Source organism: Balaenoptera acutorostrata, chromosome 6, assembly GCF_949987535.1.
Source record: "Balaenoptera acutorostrata chromosome 6, mBalAcu1.1, whole genome shotgun sequence".
NCBI classification, from domain to species: Eukaryota; Metazoa; Chordata; class Mammalia; order Artiodactyla; family Balaenopteridae; genus Balaenoptera; species Balaenoptera acutorostrata.
This window is the reverse complement of record NC_080069.1, coordinates 35,588,780-35,608,468: the sequence shown is the minus strand read 5'-3', so window position 1 is coordinate 35,608,468 and position 19,689 is coordinate 35,588,780. Positions and strand designations below refer to the sequence as shown.

Below are 19,689 nucleotides of genomic sequence, written 5' to 3'. Positions count from 1 at the left end.
TATTAGCTTCTTTTCCCAAACTTTGCTCAGATTTTCCCAGCTGTAATTTACTGCTTAGTTGTTATATCTGAATTGGATAAGAGCCTATAGCAAAGACCTGAACATTGTACCCTGGATCTCATAACTGTGGGGATGTGGAATCACCTCTCCAACCCTCCTGCCACCCTGTGGACCTCTCAGCCATAAGGATCTCTTTTAGTTTTATAGGGACAGCAGTTTATGTCACCACATAGCATCTGTGAGTGCTGTGATACCCTCCCCAGCATTGTCTGTGTCATTCTCTGGGTCCCTCTGGCCATCTGTGCTCCTTGGCTGCCTCAGGCTTCCCACTCTGCTCCTGTCCCCTGTGAGGAATCCCTGGGTAGAGGAGCAGAGGAGCCCTAGTTCCTGTGATTGACAGAATCCCTCCTGATCTGTGACCATGATCATGCTCTGGGCCTGAGAGGAGGCTGCAGTGAAAGTGACTTTAAATTCCAAAACATTCTAAAGACAGCTTGGAGCTGACACTTGCTATAGCAGCAGAGAACTAACCACGACAGGCATGAGGGAGTTAACACAGGGCACACACCAGTGAGGGCACGACAACCAAGTTTATTAAGCATTACTTTGCTTTCACTGCATGTTTCTAATTAAATGTTTATTTTAAAAAAACCCAATTTATATGAAGAGAAAATAATTTAGTTCAGTTCATTTTCAAACCATAATGTTAAAAAATTATTCTTTTCATAATAACAGCTTTCTTTCTGTAAGCAGTAGCATTTCTGTCTTCACAAAAAAGGGAGAACAGGAAAAACAGATTGTATGACTATGTTTTTCCAGAGGACCTAGGTAAGCCAGTTTCCCAACAAGGTCATTGCCCCTGGTAAGCTTGGATAAAATAAGATTTTTTAAATGAGAAGAAAATGTGGAAATAAATTACATTTCATGTTAACTCAAAGAGATTTTTATATTAGATAACCCGAGCTTCTTATCCCTTTGGAGGTCATCCTGTCCTCTGTGGCAGGGAGGATTGAGTTGGATAAAGACTCCCATTAGCACTGGGGGAGGTTTCACATGTAAATCGCCTCACAAATGGGAGAGCAAATAGAGAGTGTCCTGCTTAGTAAGTCAACATAATTTGGGTGCTAGTTTTTTCTCTTAGAAAAGTGCCCTTGGTGGCTTGTTATCTTTGAAGCGGATGAGGCAGGAAGCTCTCAGCCCACAGTGTTTGCCTGCTTTTCCTTCCCATCAGGATTGTCCAGCATCCCCAGCCTTTTCTCCAGTCTCTGCTTCCATTCTTCTCTGAGCCTGAGGAGGGGAAACAATATACGTGGTTAGTGCATTTGTCTACACATCTGCTGGTCCAGAGAAGTTTTTTGTTTTTTGGTTTATTTTCCTTCTGAAGAATATTAGAATATTTCTCCTTCTGAAGAAATAAATGGCTTTTACAAATTAATGAAGAAAAAAATCAATAGAGTAATGAGCAGTCTATGAATATGTAGTTTTCTCCAAAATTTATTCCTTCCTACATTGGTATGTAGATTCAGTGTAATATCAATCAAAATCCCAGCAGGACTTTTCTGTAGCTATCAACAAGCTGATTCTAAATTTTATATGGAAAGGCAAAAGAAGTCAATTAGCCAAAACAATTTTAAAGTAGAAGAAGTTTGGGAGACTCATACTACATGATTTTGAGGCTTAATATAAAGCTACCATCATCAAGATAGTGTAGCATTGGCAAAGGAAGAAATAGATCAATGGAACAGAATAGTCTGGAAATAAACATACACAAATATAGCCAATTGATTTTTGACAAGGTACAAAGGCAACTCAATGGAGGAAGGATAGTATTTTTTTTTAAATAAATGATGCTGGAACATTATATATCCATATTAAAAAATGGACTTTGATCCACACTCCACATCTTATACAAAATTAACTAAAAATGGATCATAGACATAAATGGAAACTGTAAGACCAAGGCTTCAAGAAAAAAGCCACAAAATAATATCTTCATGACCTTGGGATAAGGAAAACATTCTTATATACATTACAAAAAGCATGATTCATAAAAGAATAAAAAATTTGGGACTTCATCAAAATTAAAACAATTTGTTCTGTAAAAGATACTGTAAAGAGAATAAAAGACAAGCCACAAACAGGGAGAAAATATTTGCAAGTCACATATCTGATAAGGGACTTATTTCCAGAATATATATAGTTTCAAACTCAATGATAAGAAAATAACATAATGGGGAAAATATTTGAACAGACATTTTCCTAAAGAAGTTATATAGGTGGCAAATAAACACGTAAAAGATGCTCAACATAATTAGGAAAATGCAAATTAAAACCACAATGAGGTACCACTTACCTCATAGAATAACCAAAACAAACAAAAAAAAACAAAACCAACTCTTTCCCCCTACCTCCCCTGGCAAAACCAAAAACCAACCCCTACCCCCCAAACCAAAAAACCCTCACAACAAAACTCAAACCAAGTGTTGGCCGGGATGCTGAGTAACTGGAACTCTTTTACATTGTTATTAAAATGCAAAACGGTGCAGTCAGTTTGTAAAACAGTTTGGCAGTTTCTTATACAGTTAACCATACACTTACCATATGACCCCAGTAATTTCAATCCTATTTGCTCAAGAGAAATAGAAATTTATGTTCACACAGAAATCTATATGTGAATGTTTATAGCACTTTTATTTATAGTCACCAAAAACTGGAAACAACTTAAATGTCCTTCAATGGAGAGCGGATCACCAAATTGTGATACATCCCTACCACAGAAAAGTACTCAGCAATGAGAAGGAATGGATATACACAACTGATACACACAACAAGAAGAATAAATCCCAAGTACACTGTGCTAAATGAAAAGAGCCAGACACAAAAGACTACATAATGTATAATTCATTTATGACATTCTGGAAAAGGCAAAACTATAGGGATGAAGTACAGATCAGTGGTTGCTATGGACTGGAAATTGGGAAAGGAGTTGACCACAAAGGAGAAGCATAAGGAAATTTTTCAGAATGATGGAACTATTCTATATCTTGACTGTGGTGATTACATGACTCTGAGCATTCGTCAAACTCATAGATCTGTACACAAAAAGAAAAGAAATGCATGGTGCTTATAAATCAATTAAGAAAAAGAAAGTCTATAATCAAACAGGCAGAGGCTATACAAAGGCAGTTTCTGAAGAAGAAATCCAGCTAGTTCCTATGCATATGAAAAGATCTCAACAAAACCTGTAATTAATTAAATTCAGTTTAAAACAGTGAGATGCCATTTTCACCTGTCAGATTAACAATGGTTAAGAGTTTGACAACACACAGTGTGAGTGACTGTGGGAATTGGCATTCCCATACTTAGAGTGGAAGTTTAAATTAAAACAACCTCTTTGCAAGACAAGGAGGCAATAGCTATCAAAATTTAAAACACTCATCTTTTGACATAACATCTTCATTTCTGTGAACTTATCCCATAATGCTTATCCATGTATGAAAAATGTATGTACAAGTATTCTTATTACAATATTGTTTGTAAAGCTAAAAAATGAAAAACAACCTAAATGTCCTTCAGTGTGATTGTTTAAATTAATTGTCACATCATTATTGTGGAAAACATTAAAGAAGTACTGAAAGTGCCGATATAGAAAAACTTCCAAGATAACATAAGTTAAAAAAGGAAGGTGCATATTAATACTATGTATAAAATAGATAACTAATGAGAACCTACTTTATAGCACAGGGAACTCTACTCAGTGCTCTGTGGTGACCTAAATGAGAAGGAAATCCAAAAATGAGGGGATATGTGTATATGTATAGCTGATTCACTCTGCTGTACAGTATAAAATAACAATATTGTAAAGCAACTATACTCCAATAAAAATTTTTAAAAAAATTAAAAAAGGAAGGTGCAGAATACTGAAGATTGTGTAGGTCCCATTTTGCATAAAAATACAGCATACTTATTTATTTGCTTATAAAAACTAAAGTTTTGGAGAGAGATATATGAGAAACTATTGATGTCAGTTTTCTCTGGAGAGCAGGTCTAGGAGCCTAAGTGTGAAGGACACTAGTATTAAAAAGTATACACTTGAGGAGACCTTCAAGATGGCAGAGTAGTAAGATGTGGAGATCACCTTCCTCCCCACAGATGCATCAGAAATACATCTACATGTGGAACAACTCCTACTGAATGCTGGCAGAAGACCTCAGACTACCCAAAAGGCAAGAAACCTCCCACGTACCCGGGTAGGGCAAAAGAAAAAAGAAAAAACAGAGACAAAAGAATAGGGATGGGACCTGCACCTCTGGGAGGAAACAGTGAAGGAGGAAAAGTTTCCACACACTAGGAAGCCCCTGCACAGGCGGAGATGGGGTGTGGCAGGGGGCGGAGGAAACTTCGGAGCCACAGAGCAGAGCGCAGCAACAGGGTTGCAGAGGGCAAAGTGGAGAGATTCCCACACAGAGGATCGCTGCCAACCAGGACTCACCAGCCTGAGAGGCTTGTCTGCTCACCCGCTGGGGCAGGTGGGGGCTGGTAGCTGAGGCTCGGGCTTCGGAGGCAGACCCCAGGAAGAGGACTGGGGTTGGCTGTGTGAACACAACCTGAAGGGGGCTAGTGCGCCACAGCTAGCCGAGAGGGAGTCCAGGAAAAGGCTGGACCTGCCTAAGAGGCAAGAGATTGTTTCAGGGTGCGCAAGGAGAGGGGATTCAAAGCACCGCCTAAACGAGCTCCAGAGACAGGTGTGAGCCATGGCTATCAGCACAGACACCAGAGATGGGCATGAAACACTAAGGCTACTGCTGCAGCCACCAAGAAACCTGTGTGCAAGTACAGGTCACTATCCACATCTCCCCTCACAGGAGACTGTTCAGCCCACCACTGCCAGGGTCCCGTGATCCAGGGACAACTTCCCCAGGACAACACACGGTGCACCTCATGCTGTTGCAACGTTACGCCGGCCTCTGCTGCCACAGGCTCACCCCACATTCCGTACCCAGACCTCCCCCCTGCCTGAGTGAGCCAGAACCCACTAATCAGCTGCTCCTTTAAACCCATCCTCTCTGGGCAGGAACAGATGCCCTCAGGAGACCTACACACACAGGTGGGGCCAAATCCAAAGCTGAACCCCAGGAGCTGTTCGAACAAAGAAGAGAAAGGGAAATCTCTCCCAGCAGCCTTAGGAGCAGCAGATTAAATCTCAACAATCAACTTGATGTACCCTGTATCTGTGGAATACCTGAATAGACAACGAATCATGCCAAAATTGAGGCGGTGGACTTTGGGAGCAACAGCAGACTTGAGGTTTGCTGTATGCGACTGACTGATTTCTGGTTTTATGTTTACCTTAGTTTAGTATTTAGAGTTTATTATCATTGCTAGATTTGTTTACTGATTTGGTTGCTCTCTTCCTTTTTTAAAAATATATACATATATATATTTTTTCCTTTTTCTCTTTTTGTGAGTGTGTATGGGTATGCTTCTTTGTGTGATTTTGTCTGTATAGCTTTGCTTTTACCATTTCTCCTAGGGTTCTGTCTGCCTGCTTTACTGTGTTTTTTTTAAAATATAGTTTTTAACGCTTGTTATCAATGGTGGATTTGTTTTTTGGTTTGATTGCTCTCTTCTTTCTTTCTTTCTTTTTAAATCACCTAATTTTTTTAATTTTAATACTTTTAAAATTTTTTACTTTAATAATTTTTTTTCTTTTTATTTCTTTTTTCCTTCTTTCTCCCATTTCTTCTGAGCCGTGTGGCTGACAGGGTCTTAGTACTACGGCCAGGTGTCAGGCCTGTGCCTCTGAGGTGGGAGAGCCGAGTTCAGGACATTGGTCCAGAAGAGACCTCCCAGCTCCATGTAATATCAAATAGTGAAAGCTCTCCCAGAGATCCCCATTTCAACGTTAAGACCCAGCTTCATTCAACGACCAGCAAGCTACAGTGCTGGACACCCTATGCCAAACAGCTAGCAAGACAGGAACACAGCCCCATCCATTAGCAGAGAGGCTGCCTAAAATCATAATAAGGTTACAGACACCCCAAAACACACCACTGGACGTGGTCCTGCCCACCAGAAAGACAAGATCCAGCCTCATCCACCAGAACACAGGCACCAGTCCCCTCCACTAGGAAACCTACACAACCCACTGAACCAACCTTAGCCACTGGGGACAGACACCAAAAACAATGGGAACTACGAACCTGCAGCCTGCGAAAAGGAGACCCCAAACACAGTAAGTTAAGCAAAATGAGAAGACAGAGAAACACACAGCAGATGAAGGAGCAAGGTAAAAACACACAAGACCAAACAAATGAAGAGGAAATAAGCAGTCTACCTGAAAAAGAATTCAGAGTAACGATAGTAAAGATGATCTAAAATCTTGCAAATAGAATGGAGAAAATACAAGAAACGTTTAATAAGGACCTAGAAGAACTAAAGGGTAAACAAACATTGATGAACAACACAATAAATGAAATTAAAACTTCTCTAGAAGGAATCAATAGCAGAATAACTGAGTCAAAAGAACGGATAAGTGACCTGGAAGATACAATAGTGGAAATAACTACTGCAGAGCAAAATAAAGAAAAAAGAATGAAAAGAATTGAGGACAGTCTCAGAGACCTCTGGGACAACATTAAACTCACCAGCATTCTAATTATAGGGATCCCAGAAGAAGAAGAGGAAAAGAGAGGGACTGAGAAAATATTTGAAGAGATTATAGTTGAAAACATCCATAATATGGGAAAGGAAATAGTCAATCAAATCCAGGAAGGGCAGAGATTCCCATACAGGATAAATCCAAGGAGAAACATGCCAGAATGCATGTAAATCGAACTATCAAAAATTAAATACAAAGAAAAAATATTAAAAGCAGCAAGGGAAAAACAACAAATAACATACAAGGAAATCCCCATAAGGTTAACAGCTGATCTTTCAGCAGAAACTCTGAAAGCCAAAAGGAAGTGGCAAGACATATTTAAAATGACGAAAGGGAAAAACTGAGAACCAAGATTACCCAGCAAGGATCTCATTCTGATTTGACAGAGAAATTAAAACCTTTACAGACAAGTAAAAGCTAAGAGAATTCAGCACCACCAAACCAGCTTTAAAACAAATGCTAAGGGAACTTCTCTAGGCAGGAAACACAAGAGAAGGAAAAGACCTACAATAATAAACCCAAAAAATTAAGAAACGGTAATAGGAACATACATATTGATAATTACCTTAAATGTAAATGGATTAAATGCTCTCACCAAAAGACATAGGCTGGCTGAATGGATACAAAAACAAGACTCATATATATGCTGTCTACAAGAGAAACACTTCAGACCTAGGGACACATACAGACTGAAAGTGAGGGGATGGAAAAAGATATTCCATGCAAATGGAAATCAAAAGAAAGCTGGAGCAGAAATTCTCATATCAGGTAAAATAGACTGTAAAATAAAGACTATTATAAGAGACAAAGAAGGACACTACATAATGATCAAGGGATCAATCCAAGATGAAGATATAACAATTGTAAATATTTGTGCACCCAACATAGGAGCACCTCAATACATAAGGCAAATGCTAAGAGCCATAAAATGGAAAATGGATAGTAACACAATCAGAGTAAGGGACTTTAACACCCCACTTTCACCAATGGACAGATCATCCAAAATGAAAATAAATAAGAAAACCCAAGCTTTAAATGATGCATTAAACAAGATGGACTTAATTGATATTTATAGGACATTCCATCCAAAAACAACAGAATACACTTTCTTCTCAAGTGCTCATGGAACATTCTCCAGGATACATATCGTAGGTCACAAATCAAGCCTTGGTAAATTTAAGAAAATTGAAATTGTATCAAGTATCTTTTCTGATCACAACACCCTGAGACTAGATATCAATTACAGGAAAAAAATCTGTAAAATATACAAACACATGGAGGCTAAATAATACAATACTAAATAACAAGGAGATCGCTGAAGAAATAAAAGAGGAAATCAAAAAAATACCTAGAAACAAATGACAATGAAAACAGAATGACCCAAAACCTATGGGATGCAGCAAAAACAGTTTTAAGAGGGAAGTTTATAGCAATATAATCCTACCTCAAGAAACAAGAAACATCTAAAGTAAACAACCTAACCTTACACCTAATCAATTAGAGAAAGAAGAAAAAAAAAACCCCAAAATTAGCAGAAGGAAAGAAATCATAAAGATCAGATCAGAAATAAATGAAAAAGAAATGAAGGAAACAATAGCAAAGGTCAATAAAACTAAAAGCTGATTCTTTGAGAAGATAAAATTGATAAACCATTAGCCAGACTCATCAAGAAAAAAAGGGAGAAGACTCAAATCAATAGAATTAGAAATGAAAAGGGAGAAGTTACAACACACTCTGCAGAAATACAAAGGATCATGAGAGATTACTACAAGCAACTATATGCCAATAAAATGGACAACCTGGAAGAAATGGACAAATTCTTAGAAAAGCACAACCTTCTGAGATTGAACCAGGAAGAAAGAGAAAACATAAACAGACCAATCACAAGCACTGATATTGGGACTGTGATTAAAAATCTTCCAACAAACTGAAGCCCAGAACCAGATGGCTTCACAGGCGAATTCTATCAAATATTTAGAGAAGAGCTAACACCCATCCTTCTCAAACTCTTCCAAAATATAGCAGAGGGAGGAACACTCCCAAACTCATTCTACGAAGTCACCATCACCCTGATACCAAAACCAGACAAAGATGTCACAAAGAAAGAAAACTACAGGCCAATATCACTGATGAACATAGATGCAAAAATCCTCAACAAAATAGTAGCAAACAGAATCCAACAGCACATTAAAATGATCGTACACCATGATCAAGTGGGATTTATCCCAGGGATGCAAGGATTCTTCAATATACGCAAATCAATCAATGTGATACACCATATTAACAAAGTGAAGGAGAAAAATCATATGATCATCTCAATAGATGCCAAAAAAGCTTTTGAGAAAATTAAACACCCATTTATGATAAAAACCCTCCAGAATGTAGGCATAGGGGGAACTTACCTCAACATAATAAAGGCCATATATGACAAATCTACCATCAACATCATTCTCAATGGTGAAAAACTGAAACCATTTCCTCTAAGATAAGAAAGAGGCAAGGTTGTCCACTCTCACCACTATTATTCAACATAGTTTTGGAAGTTTTAGCCACAGCAATCAGAGAAGCAAAAGAAATAAAAGGAATTCAAATCGGAAAAGAAGAAGTAAAGCTGTCACTGCTTGCAGATGACATGATACTATACATAGAGAATCCGAAAGTTGCAACCAGAAAACTACTAGAGTTAATCAATGAATTTGGTAAAGTAGCAGGATACAAAATTAATGCACAGAAATCTCTTGCATTCCTATACACTAATGATGAAAAATCTGAAAGAGAAATTAAGGAAACACTCCGATTTACCATTGCAACCAAAAGAATAAAATAACTAGGAATAAACCTACCTAAGGAGACAAAAGACCTATATGCAGAAAACTATAAGACACTGATGAAAGAAATTAAAGATGATACAAGCAGATGGAGAGATATACCATGTTCTTGGATCGGAAGAATCAACATTGTGAAAATGACTCTACTAAAAAAGCAATCTACAGATTCAATGCAATCCCTATCAAACTACGACTGGCATTTTTCACAGAACTAGAACAAAAAATTTCACAATTTGTATGGAAACACAAAAGACCTCAAATAGCCAAAGCAATCTTGAGAAAGAAAAACGGAGCTGGAAGAATCAGGCTCCCAGACTTCAGACTATACTACAAAGTTACCGTAATCAAGACAGTATGGTACCAGCACAAAAACAGAAATATAGATCAATAGAATAGGATAGAAAGCCCTGAGATAAACCCACGCCCATATGGTCACCTCATTTTTGATACAGGAGGCAAGAATATATAATGGAGAAAAGACAGCCTCTTCAATAAATGGTGCTGGGAAAACTAGACAACTACATGTAAAAGAATGAAATTAGCACACTCCCTAACAGCATACCCAAAAATAAACTCAAAATGGATTAAAGACCTAAATGTAAGGCCAGACACTATAAAACTCTTAGAGGAAAACACAGGAAAAACACTCTATGACATAAATCACAGCAAGATCCTTTTTGACCCACCTCCTAGAGAAATGGAAATAAAAACAAAAATAAACAAATGGGACCTAATGAAACTTAATAGCTTTTGCACAGTAAAGGAAACCATAAACAAGATGAAAAGACAACCCTCAGAATGGGAGAAGATATTTGCAAATGAAGCAACTGACAAAAGATTAATCTCCAAAATTTACAAGCAGCACATGCAGCTCAATACCAAAAAAACAAACAACACAATCCAAAGACGGGCAGAAGACCTAAATAGACATTTCTCCAAAGAAGATATACAGATTGCCAACATACACATGAAAGGATGCTCAACATCACTAATCATAGAGAAATTCAAAACAAAACTACAATGATGTATCACCTCACACTGGTCAGAATGGCCGTCATCAAAAAATCTGAAAGCAATAAATGCTGGATAGGGTGTGGAGAAAAGTGAACCCTCTTGCACTGTTAGTGGGAACATAAATTGATACAGCCACTATGGAGAACAGTATGGAGTTTCCTTAAAAAACTAAAAATAAAACTACCATACGACCCAGCAATCCCACTACTCTGCATATACCCTAAGAAAACCATAATTCAAGAAGAGTCATGTACCACAATGTTCATTGCAGCTCTATTTACAATAGCCAGGACATGTAAGCAACCTAAGTGTCCATTGACAGATGAATGAATAAAGAAGATGTGGCACATATATACAATGGAATATTACTCAGCCATAAAAAGAAACAAAACTGAGTTATTTGTAGTGAGGTAGATGGACCTAGAGTCTGTCATACAGAGTGAAGTAAGTCAGAAAGAGAATAATAAATACCGTATGCTAACACTTATATATGGAATCTAAAGAAAAATGGTTCTGAAGGTTCTAGGGGCAGGACAGGAATAAAGATGCAGACCTAGAGAATGGCCTTAGGACACGGGGAAGGGGAAGGGTAAGCTGGGACGAAGAGAGAGTGGCATGGACTTATATATACTCCCATATGTAAAATAGATAGCTAGTGGGAAGCAGCCGCATAGCACAGGGAGATCAGCTTGGTGCTTTGCGAAGACCTAGAGAGGTGGGATAGGGAGGGTGGGAGGGAGACGCAAGAGGGAGGAGATACGGGGACATATGTTTATGTATAGCTGATTCACTTTGTTATAAAGCAGAAACTAACACACCATTGTAAAGCAATTATACTCCAATAAAGATGTTTAAAAAAATGTATATGCTTGGTTAGTTTCTTAAGTTGGATAAATCATTTTATTCATTTAATAGGGCTACCATAACAAAATACCAGGCTGGTTAGCTTAAACAACAGACAATTATTGTCTCACTGTTTTGGAGGGTGAAAGTTCAAGATCAAGGTGTTAGCAGGTTTGATTTCTCCCAAGGCCTCTCTCTTTTACATGCAGATGTCCTTCTTGCTCCATCCTCATGTGGCCTTTCCTCTGTGTTTGTGCATCCCTGGTGTCTCTTTGTGTATCATAACCTCTTCTTCTTATAAGAACAACAGTTACTTGGATCAGGTCCCACCCTAAAAGCTCTCACTTTAACTGTCACTTGTTTTAAAGGCCCTATCTCCAAACACAGTCACATTCTAAGGTGCTGGCAGTTAGGACTTCCACATATGAATCTGGGGGGACACAATTCATAACAATGCTAAAGCAATGCATGATTATTATGGATAAATTAGAATACACAATAATGAATAAAGAAAAATTAGATTCAACCTAATTTTTTACTCTTGTAAATAACCCTAAAATGAGTATGATAATAATTAATACTCTTTCCATATACCAGTCTACTTTCCTTGAAGAGATCCCCAGAGGTGAATAACTAGAGGGTATAAATATTTTGAAAGCTGTAGACACCTATTATCAAACTGACTCCAAGAAACTTCTTACATAAAACTCTGCTCAATTATGGTCCCAAGAAAGAATGGAAAGAATTTGGAATGTTGGCCTGTTGTTTGGTGGTGATGTTGCTTAAGCACATTAGCAACCAAGGATTGAAAGTTGAAATATTGAGAGAATAGGGACATGGGGGGATATCATCCTCATTCTACCTCAACTTTAAATAGAATGAATGACATAGAAATATAGTTTGCCGGTTTGAAAGGGAAGATAAAACATGTAACGGCTGCTCTCCCATTAGTGGACATAGGTCCATGCACATTTTTCTTTATATGACCTTGTATTGAGATCCACCTATTAGTAATTTTAATAATTATATTCCTTCATTATGGGTATTAAGTAATCATCTTGTTATTTTATTTGCAATCAACCTCTCCAACCTGGGAAATAGACAAGCTCACAAACTCCCGTTGTTAAGCATCTCTGAAAGGCTCTGTAAATAAATCTGCCTCCAAATGTACATGGCTTTTGTCACCTGGGGTCTTTTAAAGCTCAGTAATAAAGGTTGCTGCCTGTATGTTTCATTGAACTGTAGGGACATAATATAATGAGAATTCATCATTAATTAAAGGGGCTTTAACTTTTCCTTGGTGTGGTGGGCATGAAAATGTGTTACTCAGAGATCCTGCTGGCCAGTTGCCTGTTTTTGTAAATGAAGTTTTATCAGAACACAGCCCTGCCCATTTGTGACATATTTTCTGTGACTGCTTTCATACAACGGCAGGATTGAGTAGTTGCAACATAGAGCACATGACCCACAAAGCCCAAAATATTTACTACTTTGTCCTTTATAGGAAATATTTGCTGACCCCTCATCTAGATTTAAGAAAGTGAAGGAGAAAATCTTAATAATGCAAATTAAACTTAGAAGTGTGCCCTGTCTTCTGTAACTATTATGTTGTGAATGGCAAAAAAAGAATGTGGAAAAGCTCTTCCAGCACTAGAAAACTATCATCCTTAACAATCTGACTTTGCTGAATTGTATAGTAATTAAGCATTTATTCGTTGTCTGGTTTTGTCCCATCATAGCTGAATTGCAACCATAGGTTGGCTATAGAGACAAAAGGTTGGCAAAAACCAATAGAAGGATGCTGTAAGAATCAGTTGGATATATGAAATGTGTAATAAAGAGCATTGCATGTTTTCTTATTATTTGTAAAGTATATGTCACACATCTTTATACAAGTAAAATTTATAATAAACTTATGTACATATATATGTGTATACATTTTTTCCACAGAGAGCCAGTTGTTAAATGTTTACCAACACACCATAACTTGCTTCCCATTTTTCTCTCACAGGTGCTTCCTGCAATAAATCTCACACCCATCTAATTTCATCTTGCCCTCTGCTTCTTGGAGGAACCAAATCAACACATTTGGAATGATGAATTTATTCTAGGAACAGAATTTAGGAATCTGGGGTTTATGACACATTTATTCACTTTTTGTATTAGCTATATCACCATTTATTGCCAGATGGATCATAGATGCCACTCTCTACCTAGTTCCCATTAAATCCTATTTTATGAGTATTTAGACTGTTTCCTGCCCCTTTCTGGTCAATATCTTTCATCACCGTGTTGCTTCTCTTTATCTTTGTGCTCTCAGTAAGCTGGTGAATATAAGTGTATATATGGTTCTTTTCTTTTGTAGTAAGGAAGGTCAATATGAGAAAGATAATGCTTAAAAATTGGTATGCAGAGTCAGATACAGTAGAGGAGCAATAAAGCTGACATTAAACTTGAAGAGAACATTTTTTTCCTTAAGCCTAGAAATATTGACCTCACTTTTCAAATGGAGACCAAATGATATTTATTATTTATTGTTCTAGATTCATCTGATTTGTGGAGGAGTCGTAATTAATATCTAGGAACACAGATTCTGCTTGATAAGTATGGGATGTGACTAGAAAGGAGGACTTTTTTTAAGAACCATAAGCCAGAATCACAAACCAGAATCACAATGTCCTTACTAAGAACCACAGAAGGTCAATTGGGCACATAATTAGTTAGTTTTTTTTTTTTCTATCATGTGCTTGCTAGGCCCTAAAGATATGTGTCAGTTTGGGTCCTCCAAGAAGCAGATTCGAAGGAATCAACCATGAAAAATAAATCAGGGGTTGGGGGGAAGAAACAGAAATGGTAAGGGATAGCCTTCAGATTAGCATGCTGGTCTAACACCTGTGAAAGGAGAGTGAGAAGGAAGGAATGATTGGGTAGGAAAAGGCCCGAACCACAGCATAGTTCTGAGAAAGCTTAGCTGAGCTGATGAGGAGTCCCTGGGTAAAAGTTTCTCAGTAGAGGAGTTCTGTCACACAGGAATTTCCCAGGACTAGCTACCCCTGCCATGCTCAGTCATTGGCTAGAGCAGTCAGTGGTAAATGTGGCCTCAGCTCAAATAAAATGGCAGATCCAGAAAGGCAGCACCTAGGGCTCTTAGTCAACTTTCTCCCCATTGCAAGTTTAGAGCACCTCTGTGGCTACCCCAATATGTAAAGAAGAGCAGTAAAATAATAATCCTTGTCATCAAGGAATTTGTAATTTACTGAGTCCTTGATCTCCCAATTCAGATTTCACACTATAATCATAATCTCTGTGCTTTTGTTTTAATATGAAAGGTCAGATGATGCTTTTGCTGCTCCTATTCCTGTGTAATAAGGAACATGCCTTTACAGTGGTTTTTCCATAGTGGGGAAAGATGGGCCTGATCCTGGTTCCCTTTGACCTTCAGCTCACCAGCTGGATCTGGTCACAGGGCAGCTCAGCATACTGCTCTGAACAACTCAGTTTACCAGCCATATACCTCACCCCTTCAGTTTGAATGAGAAAAACTAACTAAAATTTTTCTCACTGGTTATTTTTCGTAGACAAAATCTTATAAAAAGTTTGAAATGATGATTTCATCTGGCTTGGAGATTATGAGTTGGATATTTTGTTACCTGCTTCTGAAAGCATCCTGATTGACATAACTGATAAGTAGGAATCAAAGCAGAAGGAGGTGAGTGGTCTTGGGGTGAGGTCTGATAAACCCCTCTCCTCACTTAGACACTCTGAGCTCTGCTAAATTCTGAAGAGGTATTTTGAAGATCATACTTCTTGCATTAAAACATTATTATTTTCATATAAGCATTGTACATTTACTCAGTTATAGTTATAGGCTGGTTATTTAGGCTTAGGTGTTCATATAATTTATCATCTAAATTGAGATACTTTGGAAATAAAAGGGAGCACAATTCATAATTATAACAAATTGATATACGTACACCTGGACTGTCCCAACACACCAGGAGATTTGTTCGTTGTACCTACAGTACACTTGACTTCTCTCAAATTGCCTCAATCAGTTATTTGCACACAGATTTCAACTTCTCCAGGGGACTGACGCCTGCTGTGTTGCTTCTTTCTAGCCAGACTCAGAGAGAGTAAGAGGGTTTCTAGTTCTGAGGCCACCCACTTTGCCTTGTGATCTTACCTCCAGGGTTTCTTCCACACACATGTGTTCCTAGGGTAAATGGATTCTCTGCAGCTCTGGTTGCATTCCTCTCAGTCAGTGAACCCGTAGGCATATGCTAATGAGCATGTCCATGGTGAAACACCTGTTTCCACTCTACTCAGCTTTGGCACAAGGCCTTGCAGGTTAGCCCAGCTGAGGAACATAAGGCATTATTGGCTCTGTTCTACTATGAGCAAAGGCATTGGTGGAAAATTTTGAGGTTTTTTTTTTTGAGGTTTTTGTCTTCTACTGTTCATTTAGAACATTTCTTGATTGCACAGTGGCTTGAAATCGCCACTTTTATAAATGGAGGGTAAAATAACAAAAGGTGTCAGTGTTATGTGTGTGTCTCAGGTTATTCACTTACATATTAGCATTTTGGAAAGCCATAGCCTTAGGTGAAATAGGGACCCGAGGTTTTATGCCATTCATTGGTCTGGTCAAGTGTATCCTGGAAGATAATTATTCTAGGACAATATTTCAAACTGTTTGCTTACATAAGCAATATTTAAGCAAATATTCTGACAGGCTGGTTTTGGTTTAAAAATATTTATATTCTTTCTGTGCAACTTGGTTCATCTGGGATATATGTGGCTGTATTTTTTGTTTTGTTTTTGTTTTTTAACAAAAATAATAACAAAACCACTATGTTGTCATTCATTGTTTACCAAATTAAGAAGGCTTTTTGAGTTTTATATTCATAGTTGATAGGGGGCAACAGCTCTGGTAAGTGAGACTCAAGAACAGAGGAGGAGACCATAGAAGGTGCCTCTCCTCCACCAGCCTCTGCTGATTTTCCTCTTCTCTGAGCAAGGCAGCAGCTCTGTCTCCATCTTCAAACATTTATTTGGGGGAGACAATGCTAAAACGTTTCATGATGAGCACATTTTGAAGATTTATTCTCTTGGCTATAGAAGGAAGAGAAAACTGCTCCAAACTCTGAAGGGAGTCTTTTTAGGGGGCACATTAGAGCCTGGATAATTAATTCATTTGTTCTATGGACCATTTGCAAATGGCTGCTTTTTTAAATAACTTTTTTCCTAATTATAATATGGTACAGTGTCATTTTAGAAACTTTGGGAAAAATAGAAGAACACATGCACACAAAATTTGCCATTCCACCAGTCAAAAATAACCCTCTTAATATTTTTGAGTATTTTCTTCTAGTCTTTCCCTATACATATGGATAAACTGCATCTATATATTTAAAAAATCAGATCATATTGCAAATTTTGCTCTTATTCCCACACCCCAGGGCTTCTGGAAAGGAAGATGCAGTACAGGGCTCATGTGGGGATCTGGCTCCCAGTGGGCTTGTGCACCAGGACTAGGGGAGGAAGATGGCAGGGACCATACAACTGACTCTTCTTGCTCCCCTGGACTCTTCAGGACTGTATGCTCTAACATGTAACTCTTTTAGCATTTAGAAAAACCTGGGTTTTCTTGCTGGACAACCAGGAATGTAACTGGAATAATGGTAGAGCTCTTCTCTGGATATAGAGAGAGGCTATTTCCCCTCAGGAGCTGAAGAAAAGTTTTTAGAAGTTAATGTTGGTGCAACATATGTGAATTACACATGTTTGTAGCTCAGCATACTCAGAAACATGGAAGCACATGCCTTGCTGTCAAGCAGAACACACAGGTGCGATTCCACTTGTAAGTGGGCATCTCAGCAAATAGACAGCCTGGCTGGCTGTTCCCATTTTAGGGACAGAGAACCCAGAGAGTCCCTGAAAAGTTGAGCTGATCCATCTGCTCCAAGGCACTACATGTGTGAGGGCAGGTGCTTGCCCTTTTAGTCAGAGCGATGTTGACACTTGTGACACGTCTTCTCACATAAATAAATGTTCCCCTCTCAGCAGACTTCTTTGACTAGAACAAGTTCAACTGCCAGTAAGAGGAAGATCACATTATTCTTCCCCCAAGAATCTTAATATGTATCATATCAGATGTGGGATCTTTCACACTTATACACATCTGTTGACCTGACTCTGAAATTTAGTGTATCCTCGTGTGCTGAGGATTGCAACAGAGGCAGGGTGAGGAAGAGATTTTTTCAGTTCATTAAGATATAAATAACAGAAACTAATTTTTGTTTACACCAAGAAAAGCTTGTTCATATCTATAAGTCATTGATTCTCAATCAGGGGCAACTTTGCCCTCCAGGGGACATTTGGCAATGTCAGGAGATATTTTTGGTTGTCACAATGTGGCAGGGGAGTCCTACCAGCATCTAATGTTTTGAGGGATGCTGCTAAACATCTTACAAAGCATAGGACAGCTGCCTCAGTAACAAAGAATTATAAGACCCTAAATGTCAGTAGTGCTGAGGTTGGGAAACTCTGATATAGATGGTAGCAAGACTAAATGAGTAGATGAATTAATCATGTCTTTAATTTTCTATATTTTATGATATTTTGACATCTTAGAAAGCTTTCTGGCTGCCCTTGACAGAACTAGCCCTTTCTTCTGCATGTCAACCAATCCTGAGTCTGTGGCCCTAACCACCTCCTTATCTAACTCTCATAGATAAAGCCATATTTCCCCTGCCCTATATCATCCCAGGACCAGGCCAGGCACCAGACAACTAGAGACAATCCCTAAATCCCACAACTCTCAGGAATTATTCAAACTAGCCAATCCTAAACTGTTTACTCTGCCTTTTCTTTCCTTTTCCTTGGAAACCCTGATAAAGGCTCTGGCTTAGACTTTCCCTCTGCTTTCATCTTCTGCCACCTGGCCAAAACCTGGTGCTTATCCTGTGGGCCTGCATGGTATGCAGTGATACTCTCTCTGAAAGCTGTGTGTATAATAAATGTCTTCCTTCTAAACCTCATTCTCCTTTTGTCTTGTGGCTACACCGACTTGACCATACCACCTCCAATATTTGCATTATTAGAACAGTGGGTAATGAAAACAATTCAGTTTCCCCATCTTCACATCTGGTATATTTCTGGGGAAATCTACCTTAAAAAATAGTGAAGAAACAATCCACATACTTTCTCAGGGCACTCCTTCCCTGACGATCTTCCTCCAGTTCCCGGTAACCAGTCTGTTTGCTAATTTCTTTCTCCCAGAAGCTTTTGAGCTCATGACAAGTTTCACAACAGAAGACTTCTCGGCGTATGTATTGATTGTTCATCCTCTGAAAATAAAAGAAAAAACAAATCCAAGTACTTCAAATAAAGCCACTCTAATTTTGGAGTGATGAAAGATGAGTTTGAATCCATACACTGCCAATTACACTTCTTGTGCCTGTAGATAAATCACACAGTCACTATGATTTTGTTTGTCAACTGCAAATGGGGATAATAATGGTTAATGCCAGAATATACTGTGAAACATTCTGAAATGAACAAAAATACAAAGGACGTCTGATAACACTTCCAGATTATCTGATTCTACAAGGGCCTGTCCCTTTCATGACTTTGAGCTATTTTACAACTCTGTAAATTATAGAAAAAGTATAGTAATGCAAATGATTTTTGAACATAGAGATTCAAATATAATTTGTCCAGTGGAATGCGATTGATATCCCTGTGAGTATCAACCAATTTTCATCTACTTATAAATTCATTTTAATATTCTTGATTGTCTATATATGTGTTTTTTTAATTCTCCTTGAATCAGTTGTAGTATCTTACTAGTTTTCTCATTAATTATCGTAAGTTAAGTAAAATATTTGTTACAAGTTCATTTTATATTTGTATAAGAGTCATGGTTTTAACTTAAAAAATTATCCTTTAACAATTACTTCACAGCTTTGTGTGTGTGTGTGTGTAGAACAAGATGGTGTATGCAAAGCTCTAAACACAATGCAAGGCAAAAAACAGGCACCCAGGAAATGTTATGTTCTTTCCATCCTTCCTCACATAATAACATCTACCATTTATTGAGCATATAATGTGCAATAGGTTTTTCTTACACACTGTCCCATTTGATCCTCACTACAACTCTGTGAGATGGGTGGTTCTGAACTCATGATTCAGATGAGGAAACTGAGAGGCAGAATTTGCATATAGCCTCATAACTGAACATGAAAGAGCAGAAATTCAGATCTAGGTCTGTCCATCTTCAAAGTGGATGCCCTCTATTCTATCAATCCTCATCACAAGAAATGGTGACTGTATTTGGAAGTA

At 38.1% G+C, this 19,689-nt stretch overlaps 1 protein-coding gene across 1 annotated transcript; it reads right to left on the bottom strand.

Annotated features, from left to right (window-relative positions):
* Positions 1–1,193: 1,193 nt before the first annotated feature.
* On the bottom strand, positions 1,194–18,692 carry FAM240B (family with sequence similarity 240 member B). The gene is made up of 2 exons (XM_028165106.1): positions 18,550–18,692; positions 1,194–1,287 (listed from the first exon to the last, which is right to left on the bottom strand). The coding sequence occupies exons 1-2, from the start codon at positions 18,690–18,692 to the stop codon at positions 1,194–1,196; spliced, it is 237 nt and encodes a 78-aa protein (XP_028020907.1).
* Between the last annotated feature and the right edge of the window lie 997 nt (positions 18,693–19,689).

Excerpts from the sequence above, each read along its gene's own strand:
- FAM240B (XM_028165106.1), bottom strand. The coding sequence starts at position 18,692 with ATGAACAATCAATACATACGCCGAGAAGTCTTCTGTTGTGAAACTTGT. Across the intron at positions 1,288-18,549 it reads GGAAGGAGTGCCCTGAGAAA|GCTCAGAGAAGAATGGAAGC; the intron begins GTATGTGGATTG and ends TCCCCTCCTCAG.